The sequence below is a fragment of the Rhipicephalus sanguineus genome, chromosome 2 (assembly GCF_013339695.2).
Source record: "Rhipicephalus sanguineus isolate Rsan-2018 chromosome 2, BIME_Rsan_1.4, whole genome shotgun sequence".
NCBI lineage: Eukaryota > Metazoa > Arthropoda > Arachnida > Ixodida > Ixodidae > Rhipicephalus > Rhipicephalus sanguineus.
Window position 1 is genome coordinate 103077827 of NC_051177.1, and position 16197 is coordinate 103094023.

The window sequence follows — 16197 nt, forward strand, 5'->3', positions numbered from 1 at the left end:
GGATTGCTCCCTGCGTCGTCTGCTAGCCACGTCGTGTTTGCATGTACGCGTACGTCATGCACGTTCTCAAAGGAAGGTTTGTTCTGTTATGTTAGCGCGAGTTTAACTGCTCGTACGTACACCTGACATGGTATACAGAAGCAAATGGGCTTGCTCGGCTGCATGCGCATTATAATAAGACCAGTGAGTGCGACTTTCGAGAGGGCTGTGTATTGGTATCGTACCTTTCGTTCGCCAGAATCATTTCAGTGTTGGTGCTGCTTTCTGGTTCAAGCACGTCGTGAAGTGCGCTTGGCATAGTCCCAAACATAAGGAGCATTAAATAGTGTGTGAATGCCGCATTTTAGCGACTCGGTGGTAAACAAAAGTGAGGCTCATGCACTTTCGCATTGTTGTTAGGTGTATAACTGCGGCACTGTAGTTTATGATGAGCTTTAGTTGTGCTTGTCCTTTTATTGTACGGTCGTGGTCCCACTACAGCGAAATATTTCTATCAAGTGAAGTCTGACACTTCGGTACTCAAACTGTCCCCCTAAAAAAAAAAAGTGATAAAATGGAGTTCCCGCGCGCAATTTTAACTTTGGGCGAAATTTATGCAGAAACACCCGTGTGCTTAGATTTAGGTACGGTCTGAAGAACCCAGATGTTTAAAATTAATCCCGACGGCGTGCGTAACATTTTTGTCGTATAATGTCACGCAAAACCTCATCCTTTTTTTTTACATTATCTTGACCGTTTGTGTGGAGTTGTTATAAATTGATGGAAGGCAGCGGACAGGATTAGTTCGAGAAAAAAACCCTTATTGTATAAAATAACCGGACTTTTCTTGCATCACTGTCGTGCACGTAATCAATCGATGAAAACTCTGTGCTAAACACTCTTACATGCGTATGCGTATTTGCGCGAACAGTGCTATTGAACTCATTGCACAGGAATATGGGCTGGTATACAAATGAAGAAGAAGTAAACACTTAAATAGTTCAGGCGTGCTACAGCAGTGCGTAGTACACAGAACACATGGTAAACACGCACAGAGAAAACAACAAAAAACGTCGTAAAGTGCGTAAGCGCAGATTGTCACCCAGGGCGAGCATACCTTTCATCGGCAGATTGCGCTTCTCGCACTAGTAATAGTAATGTTGGATGGTCTTCGTTCATCGATTAAACAATGAAGAGCATATATATTACCAGTAAGCTGCAATCAACGCATTTTATTCGCCGACAATCGGCTCAAACAGCTCACAACGAAGCGCCGCTGTGTGCATTTGTATACGCGCCGCCGACCGCCTCTCCACACTAATGCGGCGACGGTGCTGCCTCCTATAGGTCGATCTCGCGGCGAATAAGCCAGGGCTCCTGGCCGACTAACCGTCGTCGCCTCCCGCAATCGAGAAAACCATATTCATTGGTTCTGAATAAAAGTTTTTTCCTGCTCCTCGTCGACAGGTGATTGACAGTTTATATCTACCCAAGAACGGCAAGAACAGATGCTTCGTTTCGATAATACTGACGCGTGTGCTCTTACCTGAGTGTTGACGTTACGTCCGACCATAGGTTCTCCTTAAACGCCAATGTTGTCGACGCGCCTGGTAAGCCCGCGATGTGCACACTACTACACTTACAAAAACACGTCGATCAGCCTCCTAACGCTTGGCTCAAAGCCAAAAAAATGCGGGATACAACTACTCGCTGACTGTTTCGCATGAAACCGATTCCCACGAGGCGTGGGGTCTGCCGAATTTTATATCTAACTTTGGCGTCCGCTTGCAGGATCACCGGTCATCATCACTTTGCCGCACTACCTGTACGCTCATCCTATCTATCAGCAGGGCGTGGAGGGAATCAGGCCGGACCCAAAGCAACATCAGATGTACTTGGACATTGAGCCGGTGAGTGAGCGACGTTTTTCGTGGCATTGAAGCTAGAAACTTGAGACCGAATGTAAATGCAGTTGCGTTGCTTAGCTTGAATATCGGTTACTCTTGAAGATTGCTGAGCGTTCTTGTTTTCTTCTTTCAGAAAATGGGCATTACCGTGAACGCAGCGGCGAAATTTCAAGTCAACGTTTGGATCGAAAATATTCCTGAGATACCGTAAGAATGATATTTTGCAATGTTCAAGTCTCTTTACAAACACATCGCAGCTTCTGCATGTTCACTGTCGCGAAATCTCTGCCACAGTCGCTAATGTGCCAGGACACTTTTCCAAAATGTTACCACGTTTTGTGTTTCAATTCAAATGTGCTTGCAGCGACGCCGCAAATGTATTTTGTAAACTGGTGATGTCATCCGCACACGCTTCTATCCCTCAATTTGCGGACCAAGTAACAGTTTGTGAAGGCTCTTGTGACGTACACTCAACACAAGCTCATGCTTTTAAAGCTGTGCTCAGTCCGCGTATGATCGTGACATGCATAGGCGTGCGCGCAGAGGGGCAGGAGCGACCGGACCTCCTAATTGTACAAGGAGGGGGGGGGGGGGCAATTCAGCCCCACATGTTTAGGCCTGTCCCGTAATTCATATGTTTAGGCCTTTTCGTAGTCGGACCTGTCCCGTAATTGTCTAATGTTAGGGTTATGGCCATGCAAATTTAACGCTAAGTAATGTACGTACTTTCGTATCCAGCGACTACAGTTCGTGTCATGTCGACATAATTTTGACTCGAGCACTTAGACCAGAGGCAACATTACCTTTACCCGCCAGATTTGCAGCGGCATGACGCGGTTATCACGAACGTTCGCTCGTAGCTGTCGTTATACGAAAAACTGCGATGACGCGTCTCAATCCATGGGTACCAGCTGTACACCGTCCGGAATAATAAATTTGAGCAAGGAAAAACAGAATGACTCAGTGACGGCCTGACCGCCAAGCTAGGACCGTTATTATCGAACCTTGTGCTGCGCCTTCCTGACCGTGCGAGACGTGCGAAACGTGAACTAGTAGTTGCTACCAGAAATAGCAGCAAAACGAAGCGCCCGAAAGGACTAGAGCCCTCGCTTCCTGCTCGAGATGCGTCTGGCCGGCTGGGCAACGACGGAAGCCGGCTTGCTGGCCCCTCCTATTTGCGAGTGCTAGTTCAGCGTCTATAACATTGGTAAAGTACAATATAGTACGAAACCTGCCCGTGACATCAGTCATAATGCGCGAGTTTCTGCACCCGCATTAATTTCCAATCTTCAGGAAATCGTCTGTAGGTGGTGGGGGTGGTGGTGGTGGTGGTGGTGGTAATGTTGCAGCAGGTGGGGTTAGCCTGGCCTGCATGGCCGGCAGTTGTTCCGTCTGACCATCTCCTGAATTGTAGGGGTATGTCACCAAGTGTCGAACAGCCCAGTGTCTCGCAGGAAGACCAACAAAATTCGTTGCACGCTCCTCCTCGTTGCCGCGGGCCCTTCAGGAAAAATGGCGTATACAAAAGGCCCTCTATATACCCACTAGATTCAGGAAAACTCGTATATGTGACATTTATGCGGTAGCACCACACAGTTTCTTCGCAGAAAAGGCAACTATCCGGAAAAAAAGTTATGGTTCAAGCTTTCTGATGGCTTGCTAAACAACCTCATTACCGTCACCGAGTTTTGTAGCAGTAGCTTTGTAACTTAGTAACGAAACACCTTAATGAAGACCAGCATGACGTCACTACTATGAGCCGATGCCTTTTTTCTTAGGTGTGAAGTGATAGCACATCTGGCAAGGTTTGAGGAAACTCTATGCAGATCAATGCGCAAAATTTCCATAATAGGCTTTGCAAACGTGTCACCACGAAACTTGAATATCAAATCTTTCTCTTACATTTTCTCCGTCTCCCAGCGTAATTGTAGCCAGCCAGACGGTAAATTGGTCGAAATTTTGGCCTTCTACGTTTCGGTTACCCTCCTTATTTTCTACGCTTCTCTTTTTAATCTTAATAATTAATATCTGCTGTATCCGTGGGCGTCCTTGTATGCTGTAATGACTGCACTGATGTCGGAACACTTAATATAAGCTTCCGAGAGCTGCTTGTATATCTGCGAAGTTTTGATGTATTCAGTGTGTTATCTTGTCGACGCATCCTTTTCAACAAAGAATTCATTGAAGTTGAAAGCATTTTAAACGATAGCAGAATGTCGTTGCAATTCAGAACCTCTGATTCAATCAGCATTAACGATTCCGGTAACTACTACAGCGTGGTATCTCTCGTACAATGACTTTTTCATCCTTCAGTCGCTCCTCGGAAGAGACTTATCACCAACTACATATACTACTCTTCACTGTATTATGCAAATAGCATAAGACACTCCTTTTAATAGAGAATATTATAACCCACTTCCTTCTATAATATTCATAGTACCACTCCGTAACTCGAGACAAGCATCAAACGTTAATTACAGTTTACCGTTACTGTTTACCGATGTGTCACAACGTCTACAGCGAAAAAAAAAACTTGTTCATTTCATGCTGTAAAGGTTCGGGATCAACTGCCGCTTACAGTAAGAACTGCCAGAACTTTCAAGTGATATTGTGAGCGATTTTATCTGAATGAACGATCTTTATTTGAATCACCGAAACAGTTTCGAGGGATCTACCGGAAAGTTTTCATAGAACTGCCTTTTTTCTTCGTTTGAAGGCTCACGAATAATTTGTAATTGTTGTATGAGCGAGTCATTTTATTACTATAGCAATTATCTGGACGCTCTCGACGAGTTTTTGCCGTCGCCGTCATGTTCCGTATAAAGACTACATTGATAGCGTCGCCCCGCGCGTCGTATGTTCTACGTGCGACTCAAAGTGCGCGAGCGCTGCTGACGAACGCGGCTTAAGCAGAGATGAAACGAACCGGCCATCTCCGTCGCGCGAAGGGCGCATGCAGTATCATCGCCTCACGTGCGAGGAATGCCATCGATAGCTTTTCAATCAGAGAGGAAAACATGCCCATCTTTCGTCGGGCGAAGGAGCATGTAGGGGTGCCGTTGGTGGAGCGGGGTGCGTCGCTCGGGTAGCAACTGCGAACTTTGATCAAAAGGACGCGGGACATGGTGCGCGCGCTATTTTGACAGACATCAGTAGACGCCTCCTACCTTATAGTACGTGCTGTGCTCTCACCGCTTGGTTCGCGTTGCGACGACAGACAGCACGAAAACAGCTTCACTCCCTGGAGCGGCCGTGTTCCCTTACGCTAGCGTTTTGTAAAGTTACGCGAGCTGCTAGCCTTACTTCGCATAACATTACAATTTGTTCCTATCACATTCATTGTTTCGCCCTTGCGCCGAAACTGTGAGCTTTATTGTGTGTGTCTGTTTTTTTTTGTACGGATCACACTATCATCTTTCTTTTACGCACATTGTCCTAAATTTGTTCCTGTGACGTACCTGTCGAACGATGCAGTTTGACTTGAACTGGCAACCTTGTGGTGATCGGTTCAAATGTTATGTGCATTTTTTTTTCTGGACTTACTAAAACTCAATGAGCGACAATTAATTAATAATTCATTTCGTTTACAGTTTCACCCGCGTTTGTGATTGTGGCATGATTGACACTCAAAAACATACATTTTGGATTTTACTCCATTCCAAGAAATCGGTTACCCAGCGATTACACGTCGAAGTTGCGTGCAATTACGTGTTTTCGCTCTTTCCTTTCTATATACGAACCTACGCCTGTAAGTTCCAGCATTTTTGAATGCACTGTTTTTTTATTTGCTTTTGCAGATTCTTCGAAGACATCCACGAACGGCGTTTCTATCCTGTGTTTTGGTTTGAGAACGTGAGTTTCCTACTGTTCGTCTTTTTCAATAGTCCTCCTGCTTTGTCGATTATAGTCCGATAGATACACGGACGCGACATTAACTTAACGAACAGTGAAACCTTGATTTCGGCGCATTCGTCCACTTGTTTCTGTTGTACAGTACTACAAGGACGATGGCAAGGGAGATAGAAACACGTCACGAGTGATGAGATAAAACTTGTTTTGTTGCTACAATTATCGGGACTCTCCAACCGAATGTTTGCCGTCGCCATCACCCTAGCCGATGTTCCATGAAAAGTCCAAGCGTGATAAGCACCTATCGTGCTCCGATGAGAGCTTCTTGTTTTAAGAGTCTGAAGAGAAGAAGTTATGAGTAGAGCAATAACTGTCTCTCAGTGGAGGACACCAGAACCCTATCGCACTTCGCGCACGGTACACTGTGGGATCAAAGGAAAACGTGCGAATTCGCGCACGGTGTATGCGCCGTAGAGTAGAGAGAAGTAGACATTCTAAAAAGACAGGGCGTGCAAACACGGACACAAGAAAGAAGTCAGGACACCACAAACGCCGACTAACAACTGAAGAGACGCACAACTGCTGAAAAGAAAGAAGGCACGAAAACTTATCTGCGCATGCCCATCCAACAGGCGAACCTATCAATCCGGCACGCGTGGCGGTCTACGTGGAAGATAACTGTTAAGGCATTTGATTTCATCTTTATGCAAGTTAATCGACGGTTGGCTCACGCATGCGCTACCACTATTCTCGATATGCCATGCTTCAATCATCAGGCGCGTTTCTTCATTTCTATGCCGGTACAACACTGCGCATTCATCAAGTTTTGGCGTGCACTTACAATCTCGACAATGTAAGGATAGATTAGAAGGTGAGCCTCCTGTTAGCGATCTCTTATGTTCCAACAATCTCTGGTTAATGCATCGGCCCGTTTGTCCTACGTAGAAGCGGCCGCAGCTAAAAGGGATCTTATACACCACACTCGTACGGCAATCAGTGAATTTGTTGGTGTGTTTCACGAAACAAATATCGGTCCGCTTCTTGTCTTTTACTCCCTCATTCTTCCTCTGGACAGCGGCACAAATCTTACCTAGCTTATTGGCAGCCGTGAAAACAACATTAACACCGTATCTACTTCGTACTTTCTTTAGCCTGTGAGATACGCAATAAATATACGGTATACCTACGACATGTTTCTTCCTATTGCTTTCTGCAACCATGCTCGGACTTAACACAATAGACTTCTTTAAACGTTCAGCGACCGTGGCCACTGCATCACGAGGATACCCTACATCTAAAAGACGCGTAAGCTGTGCGTTAAAGCTATCACTCATTTTGTGCTCACACTACTTGGTGAGGGCAGACTTAAGGCTATAGACATGGCGATACCGTTTTTTACAACCTTCGAGTGCTTCGACGAAAAATTTAATAGCGGTTTTGAAGATCTAGGAGCATACTGCCAGCCCACGTGGTTCTTCTGGAACGTTAAGGAAATGTCTAGAAATTGTATTCCATTATTCTGAGGCACCTCTTGAGTAAAGCTCAGCCCTCCTCCATTTAATTCAAATTTTTCGCTCACGGAAGTTACCACCTTTTCAAAGTCCTCACCACTACAAAAAATCAAGTAATCGTCCACATAACGAAAAACCTTAATAACCGAATTACCTAAGACGCCTTCCAAAAGATTGTCAATCTTGCTAAGGTATAAATCACTAAGAACCGGAGCAACTTTAGAACCAATACATATCCCTGATTTCTGCACATAAACGCCTTCCTTCCAACCTACCAGCGTCGACTTTAAATACATGGAAAGGATTTCTAGAAATGCCCCGGTAGAAACACCACATTTTTCGGTGAAAACCTTCTGGTGCTCCTGTTCGTTAATACATTCATTAACACATTTTAACAAGTCCTCATGCGGCAAAGAATAATACAGGTCTTCAATATCCATACTAAAAGCTTTACAACAGCCGGGGTTCTCCTCTGAGAGGAACTGAACTAGCGCCTGAGAATTACGCATACGAAAAGGGTCTGAAAAACTCAAAGAGGTTAAGCAGTTCTGCAAATAACTAGATACAGCGACTTGCCAGGTGCCTTGCTCTGAAACGATTGCTCGAAACGGAATCTCGTTCTTATGTGTTTTGGCTGAAAAAAACAATTCTAAAGTAAGTGATTTAGCCTTCTTGACATTACCAGCTATTCTCTCAAGATTATGTCTTAACAGGAGGTCGGCAGCACGTTGCCTAACTACCGATGGCTTAAGTTTTACCGTCCTAAAATTCTTTTCTATGGCTGTTAATGCTTTTTCTGAGAACAAACTGTCCGGCATAATTACAAAATACCCTTCCTTATCTGAAATTACTGGCCTGAGTTTCTTCTCGACACAGTAATTAACCAAAGGCTGGACAGGATCAGAACACTTGAGATGCATATTAGAACCCTTGATGCTAGCAACGCAGTCTGAAATGCAGTGGGAACGCTCTTCTTCAGGAACAAGTCTAGTGATTGTACGGGGCAAACCTAAAACGTCTATTGGTTTCAGGTTCGGCTTAAAGCAGTATTTAGGACCAAAGGCTAGGGTTTTGCAGTGACTATCATCTAAGGCAGCTCCTCCAAGAACTAGCAAGTTATTTTGAGGTGAAATAGTAGAAATAATCTTCCTCTTACATGGTTGAAGTTCTCGAAGTTTTACCCTTTATATGAATTCCGCATGCTGGTTAGCTACCCTCATCCAGTCGGCGTACATCTGCTTCTGGCGGCGATCGTCACGCGAAGTCGAGCAACGGACCTTGAGGCATTCCTGGTAAAATCTCACTTGCCGCCATGATTCCGCGGTCAATATGGCACATATCCGCCTGGCATGTCCGGTAGATGGTTGCAGAAAGCCGCACAAAAGTTGAACTTCAACTGGGCAAACTCTATTCTTCGAAAACCACGAAAAAGTTCTAGCACGGACCAAGCAAATAGCAATTAAAGAAGCCAAAGAGGCAGGATTGTTCAGATAAGTAGGGGAACACGGAAAAGGGCTCAGAGTACTAGAAATGAAGCTTAGAATAACAGAGAGCTGAGCTAGTTGGTAAGTATTCATATACTTACCAACTTTTCCCTTTTCGTATGCGTAATTCTCAGGCGCTAGTTCAGTTCCTCTCAGAGGAGAACCCCGGCTGTTGTAAGGCCTTTAGTATGGATATTGAAGACCATTGAGGGCATTTCTAGAAATCCTTTCCATGTATTTAAAGTCGACGCTGGTAGGTTGGAAGGAACGCGTTTATGTGCAGAAATCAGGGATATGTATTGGTTCTAAAGTTGCTCCGGTTCTTAGTGATTTATACCTTAGCAAGATTGACAATCTTTTGGAAGGCGTCTTAGGTAATTCGGTTATTAAGGTTTTTCGTTATGTGGACGATTACTTGATTTTTTGTAGTGGTGAGGACTTTGAAAAGGTGGTAACTTCCGTGAGCGAAAAATTTGAATTAAATGGAGGAGGGCTGAGCTTTACTAAAGAGGTGCCTCAGAATAATGGAATACAATTTCCAGACATTATGGAGGCGAAAATGTTTGAGGCCCATGTACTTAGATTTAGGTGCACGTTAAAGAACCCCAGGTGGTCAAAATTTCCGGAGCCCTCCACTACGGCGTCTCTCATAATGATATCCTGGTTTTGGGACGTTAAACCCCAGATATTATTATTATTATTATATTAATTTCTAGACATTTCCTTAACGTTCCAGAAGAACCACGTGTGCTGGCAGTATTCTCCTAGATCTTCGAAACCGCTGTTAAATTTTTCGTCGAAGCACTCGAAGGTTTTTCGTCGAAGCAGTCAAACGGCATCGCCATTACTTGCCTTACGTCAGCCCTGACCAAGTAGTGTGAGCACAAAATGAGTGATAGCTTTAACGCACAGGTTACACGTCTTTTAGATGTAGGGTATCCTCGTGATGCAGTGGCCACGGTCGCTGAACGTTTAAAGAAGTCTATTGTGTTAAGTCCGAGCATGGTTGCAGAAAGCGATAGGAAGAAACGTGTCGTAGGTATACCGTACATTCATCGCGTATCGCACAGGCTAAAGAAAGTAGGAACTCGATACGGCGTTAATGTTGTTTTCACGGCTGCCAATAAGCTAGGTAAGATTTGTGCCGCTGTCCAGAGGAAGAATGAGGGAGTAAAAGACAAGAAGCGGACCGATATTTGTTTCGTGAAACACACCAACAAATTCACTGATTGCCGTACGAGTGTGGTGTATAAGATCCCTTTTAGCTGCGGCCGCTTCTACGTAGGACAGACGGGCCGATGCATCAACCAGAGATTATTAGAACATAAGAGATCTCTAACAGGAGGCTCACCTTCTAATCTATCCTTACATTGTCGAGATTGTAAGTGCACGCCAAAACTTGATGAATGCGCAGTGTTGTACCGGCATAGAAATGAAGAAACGCGCCTGATGATTGAAGCATGGCATATCGAGAATAGTGGTAGCGCATGCGTGAGCCAACCGTCGATTAACTTGCATAAAGATGAAATCAAATGCCTTAACAGTTATCTTCCACGTAGACCGCCACGCGTGCCGGATTGATAGGTTCGCCTGTTGGATGGGCATGCGCAGATAAGTTTTCGTGCCTTCTTTCTTTTCAGCCGTTGTGCGTCTCTTCAGTTGTTAGTCGGCGTTTGTGGTGTCCTGACTTCTTTCTTGTGTCCGTGTTTGCACGCCCTGTCTTTTTAGAATGAATACTTACCAACTAGCTCAGCTCTCTGTTATTCTAAGAGAAGTAGAGTTCGCGGTAGAAAAGGGGGAAGGGTATTAGAGGTGTGTGTCATGCGGAGGAGGGATAAGTGGGTTGAGGCTTTTTGAGGCATCTGCGCCGTAGAAGGGTGAAGTGAGCGCGCGGGGTAGCGTGTACAGAGCTGCAGTGCGAGCTTGCGTCACCTCCTCTATAGCCTGTCCCTTCTTGCAGCGACAGTCGTAAAACGCGGTGCAGGCGCCTTATATCGCGAGCGATCTGCGGTGTTTCCAAAGGCTGAGTGAGCCGAAATGGCGTGTTTGTGTGCTCTATGCCCGTGCGCCTAATGTTGCATCTCGCGTTATCTCAAAGAAGTGGCCTCGCCCTGCACCCCTCCGCTACCGCGCTCGCTCATTCACCCCTCTATGGCGCACACGCTGTAGAGGGGTGAGCGCCGTAGCGGGCTGAACGAGCCTAGATGGCAGGTTAGTTCGTGCATGCTGTGTCAACTTGTGTCAGGCCAGTGATGGAATCGGGTTCAACTCAGAGAAGTCACTCTATCACGAAATTACGTTACGATGTTTTCCATACTGCGCGAATACTTGTTTTATATGTGTAGTGAAGGGGAGGCCAGGGCTGTGAGGGTCCATAACCAAACGAGAGAAACAATCGGGAAATCTGGTGTGGGCGCGTCATTGTCATGTCGCAGTTTTTCTCAACCTTGAGCGGCAGTTGGAGCTGCCTACAGTCCTATGCGTATTTCGTCTCTTCAGACACCGGCGTGCATTCGGAAGCAATGTGTCATGGAAGCAATGTGTCAGTTGTACAAGAGGGCTCTCGTACTTATAACAGGAAAAACGGCGAATAGCCAGTGGTAGCTTGCGTGGCAGTGTTATAGGCGTAAGTCACAAATGGCAAAACGGTGTCCAAGTTACTGCGATCCGACGCGACCTACCTAGTTCATCCTGCCACGGAGTGTGTGGTTGAACCTCTCCGTCAAGCCTTTCGATTGCGGGTGGTTTGCTCTAGACGCGGTGAACGATGCGACATGCAACGAGAGCAGCTTGTACGACTTCGGACAGGAACACGGGCCCTCTGTCGCTGAGCAGTTCGCGTGGTGCTCCGCGTCGCAGAACGAAGTTCCGCATGTAGTGAAGCGGAGCATGAAGAAACGTGCGGGTGTATGTTACTGTGGCGTGATCTGCTTTCGCGTTCGATCGGCGCTAGCTCGACTGTGAGTGTTTTACAATAAATCGTCATACGCAATATGCAATACTTGTGCGTGTTATATATATGTATGTGTACCAAACCTATATTATTTCCTCGTAATCCGTCATTAATGACTCTTTGTTGACATTCGCAGCTTGCGTCGGCCGATAAGCACATGCTGTCCAGGTTGCGACTCGTGACGGAAGAACTTCCGCAATACATCACGGTTGGCGCTTTCGGCGCTGTGATCATCGGCGGCATCATCCTGCTGGCGACGCTAGTGTATGCTATAAGATACACGAAGAAGCCGGTGAGCACTCACGTCCGTTTTAATATTTTTCGATTGCATTACTGTGATTGACTTCGACGAATGCGGCACGAGATCTATGCGCACGACATGAGCTGACACCACTAGTAAAAAGAGAAAAGCGTACGAGTACGGCGCAGGTTTTAATGTATCTTTTTACCGCGGCACTGAGAAAGCGAGAGCAAAGTGACTTGCGCATACACGGTGTTTTACGCAGCGTCTCGGAACAACGAGCAGCCTCCACATATCGAACAACTGTCAACTGTTTGGACTAAAACTCATGTGCAGCAGTAATTAGTGAAGAAAAATTCGTAAACAGGGGGCGTGTGCTGGAGCCGACGTTTCGACAAGAGGACTTGTCTTCAAGGCTGTAACCAGTTGCAGCCTTGAAGAAGGCAAGTCCGCTTGTCGGAACGTCGGCTCCAGCATAGAAGCCCCGTTTACGAATTTTTCATCACAAGCTTGCATATTCCCCTGACTCCTGTCCTTTTTTGTAATTAGTGAAGAGTGACTAGTCGAGGCAAGCAAGATGTTGAAGAGATCAGTTTGACGTGTCGCAGAGACATTGTTAGTATGGTTGCCGTGTTTAAAAGAAAAGAATTAGTGCACCCGATTCGCCACGTGAGATGAAAGTAGATTCTGCCTCGCTAGTGTTTAGTCGCCCTTCAGGAATGTGCGCATTGCTCATTAATTGCAAGTTCAAGCATTTTGCCAGTGTGCAGAGGTCTCGCGTAGTCACTAATATAAACCGAGCCTCCTGGCGATAAATGGTGCAGCCATTACACGGCGCTATAGCCCAGTGCTACATGAGTTTCCCTAACGCACTAATAAATTTCGTAACATGCAGTCCCACAGTATAGGGCCTTCGCACTAACCATTCAAGATCACTCACCGACAGTATACTTCCTTCTGTATAGACCGCTTGTTCCTATGGTACAATGTTATCTCGGATATGGCTAGTGCACTCAGGGACTGTTTTTATATCGACGCCGTCAATTTCACGAGCCTTGGGCGCCCGCCATAATTTCATAATTTTGTATGTACTATGAAAACGTGACGCTGGGCTGTAGCTCCTGTACAAGAGCAATAACTGTCGCCACGAGTGTAGCCCCGAGTGTATCCACAAGTGTATGGGCTGTTTTGTCTGTAGCTCCTTCCCCCGTTTTTCTCGTAGCCCAAGTAGAATATCGGAGAAGGCGGCACGATGGCTCTCGTGTGAACTCGGGGAACAGTAAGTACAAACGTCGTGCGCCAAAAAAAAAAAAAAAAAGAAGAAGCGAAGCCATGTTTCTGCCAGCCTTCTCAACATCGCTTCTCGCTCGAACTTTCGCCTGGAACGTTTTTGCCCAGAAATCTTCCTCCCTTCCAGTGGCTGCCGTCGCCAGCATCTCCCTTTACTCCTTTTTTCCTGTATTGCTCGAGACTGTCGGCCTTGTGTCAGATCTTTGTTTCCTTCGCAGACTACTTTTGTCACGCCACCCCGTGCACGGAGCATATATTATTTTGTGAGCATGAATTTTATCAAAAGGTGAATTATCACTGCTGTGAATGATAGGACGTGCACAACAATAAGGTGCCAGCTCGATGCTGTTACATTGCCGCTGATAATTAGCCCTGTCAACTTAGTTAGGCTAACTATAACGTAAGAACTGTTCCGAGAAACGAAAAGCCTATACAGGCCTTTTTAGAGTGATTGGCGGGCTCCCTGCCATTCTGGTGTTCGCCGGTGTATGTCGTTGAACTCCCAGAATGCTTTGCAAGAATCTTGCAAGGATACAAAGAAAAAGCGAACTTCTCCTTGGGAAATTAAGTTAAAGGCCCACAGATTATGCAGTAAACGCTCGTCTGAACAATGCTATGTCTGGCCTCCAGAGCACTTGTTAAAAAGATTGACTTAGCTCTTCTATGAACCGGCACCTTCGCGAAAGAATGCAAGCAAACCCAGTGGTATTATGCGAAAGGCGGGAACGCACACTTGCAGAAAGGAACGGTCGTGTTTTTTCGTTTCTCCTCCACCTAAACGAGGGAAAAGTGCTGAGACTTAGTCATCACTGACCTAAGTTCTACTACTGTTCGAAATGAGAATCGCTAATGGCACCAGTACCGCATGTAACATTGTCGCTGACCACGTCACTGCTTTGCATTATATCGGAAACTGTAGTTTTTTCGACTGGCAGGTAGCGGTTTCTCTGGAAGCATTCCACGAGGAACATCGAACTGCCCAATTTTCGCTCTCCAGATGAGCGTGCTGGTAGCTGCACACCGAAAACGTATTTCATTGGGTCCACGAACTCCTGCTGGCGTCGTCGTATGCTCGTAAAGCTCCTGATATCTTAAAACTCTGGAGGGTAAAGACCATACGGAAGTCGCGCACCTTTGGATATCAATGGCGCAACACAGACGCAGACAAAGAACGCATACAAAATGACGCTTCCCGTACTAGCCATTGTTTCAGCGTAGAACAGTTAGTCGAGACCGGAGGAACCACTCGCTGCCCGCCTGCCAGACACGCCACTTCGGTCCGAGCGTGCATAGCGCGCTGTTCATCAGTGTCGCGTGCCAAGTCGCGGCCGTGCCGTTACAGAAATAACAGCCGACGCGTTGAGAGCAGAAAAGCTGTCGGAATGTGCCGTTGTGTGCCGAATACTCGTCCGCTAGACGAGCGTCCACTGTCTGCTCGGCGCCGCCGGCGAGACGGAGCGAGCGGAAATGTCTGAGACGGCGACGAAGCGTTTGTTGTGGGCGAGACGCTGCCGTTGTGTGGGTCGGCACCGGGCCTCGCCAGACTTTTCCGAGGAAACGCAGTGCTTCTACATGACTCGGTGACAAAATATGAAGAAACCGGACAGTGATGATGCTAGAGGGACGATAGGGAAACTGATCGTTACTTTTCATTGCGATATAGAACTACTAAAGAACAGTTCGCAGCGAATTTGGTTGACGGGAACTTCCGCAAAAGGAAAATTCCCCAAGGGCAGTGGCGTATTATTAAACATCTGTGATCTCATTAAATTGTTATAAAAGCGGGTAACCAAGCTAATAATTAGCCAACTTTAGCCAGCGCCGATACTCTGCGAGTACGTACGCTAGACTTCACTGACAGGATGAACTTTTCTTTTAGAGTGAGCTAATATTTTAGTGCGTATTTAGTCTTGATTACAGCTATATGGCATAGTTGGTTTATACTTTGCATCGCTATATACATTTCTCCTCAATTTCATATAGGAAAAAACTTAATGCTGGCTCAGAAGCTGTTTTCAGAACCTAAATTTACCTCCCACGTATCGTTTCTCATTAAAACTGAGAAAGAAATTGAAAGTAGACCGAACGATTACTTGGGATCCGAACCCACCTTTATCGCAATTCGCCTTCGATGTTTTACCAATATAGCTACCGACACAGACAGTGGCTAAGGCTGTCACTCCCAGGGCTAGTTTGGCTCATCTAGTTACATATTCGGGAAAAGCGAATGGGAATGTTGCCGTCTACGTATCTGTGTTAATTTACGATGTACACTGTGCGATTGCCGTATTAATGAGAACGAGCTGCTCGCATTTTTGAAGTCTAGAGCCTGTACGACAAGGGCTATTCACTGTCTTACACCTCCTGACTGTTTTTTCTCCAGCTTTTGTCTTGTAGAAAAGAGCATGCGGTGCATGTGAAGTTGCATGCTTCAGGCATGCTTACTGAAGTGCCGCGAACTCTGCACTGGAAGAATGTTATCTTTATTTCGCTCCTGCGCTTCGGCACCTCTCGTGTGTTTTTATTGCGCGCTGCAGAAGTGTGCTGAAAATTACAACTAAAAAACAAAAAAAAAACATTACACTTATAGAATGTTGTGGCCATGAGAAGCTGAATAATAGGTTTTACCTTGTGCGGGATGGAAGTTATGTATGAGATAAAATCAGATTCTGATACGCCAATAATGACAGCTAAACATCTACGCTTTTTGTATAAGCAAAATGCGTGCTTTGATATCGCTGTTATTCGTTCTGACAGACCTGTACTTAAATTATATGCTTTACAGTTTGTGACAAGACTTACATTTAATACCAAATATTTTTAAGTGGCCAGACTAATATTCATCAGACCTTTGACTGCTACAGAATAAGAGGTGAAGTTTTGGGATCTTAGCCAGAGCAAATGTCCGATTGATTTTCGTTTAAGACGAGCAAGGATGTCTGCAGCTATAGTCTGTGTGTCGTACTAGGTGGCGCTTGCTGAC

General features: G+C 45.8%; 1 protein-coding gene across 2 annotated transcripts in view; it reads left to right on the forward strand.

Annotated features, from left to right (window-relative positions):
* LOC119383497 (protein croquemort) overlaps positions 1-16197 on the forward strand; it is a 91408-nt gene that overhangs the window by 74324 nt on the left and 887 nt on the right. Inside the window, exons 9-13 of one of the 2 annotated variants that reach the window (XM_037651665.2) lie at positions 1771-1889; positions 2020-2093; positions 5684-5738; positions 11820-11975; positions 13147-13198. In XM_037651665.2, coding sequence (XP_037507593.1) covers positions 1771-1889; positions 2020-2093; positions 5684-5738; positions 11820-11975; positions 13147-13155 — 413 coding nt within the window. In that variant the 3' untranslated portion in view covers positions 13156-13198. Of the gene's footprint in view, positions 1-1770; positions 1890-2019; positions 2094-5683; positions 5739-11819; positions 11976-13146; positions 13199-16197 lie in introns of those variants that run through there. The other variant, XM_037651664.2, reaches the window with a different exon arrangement.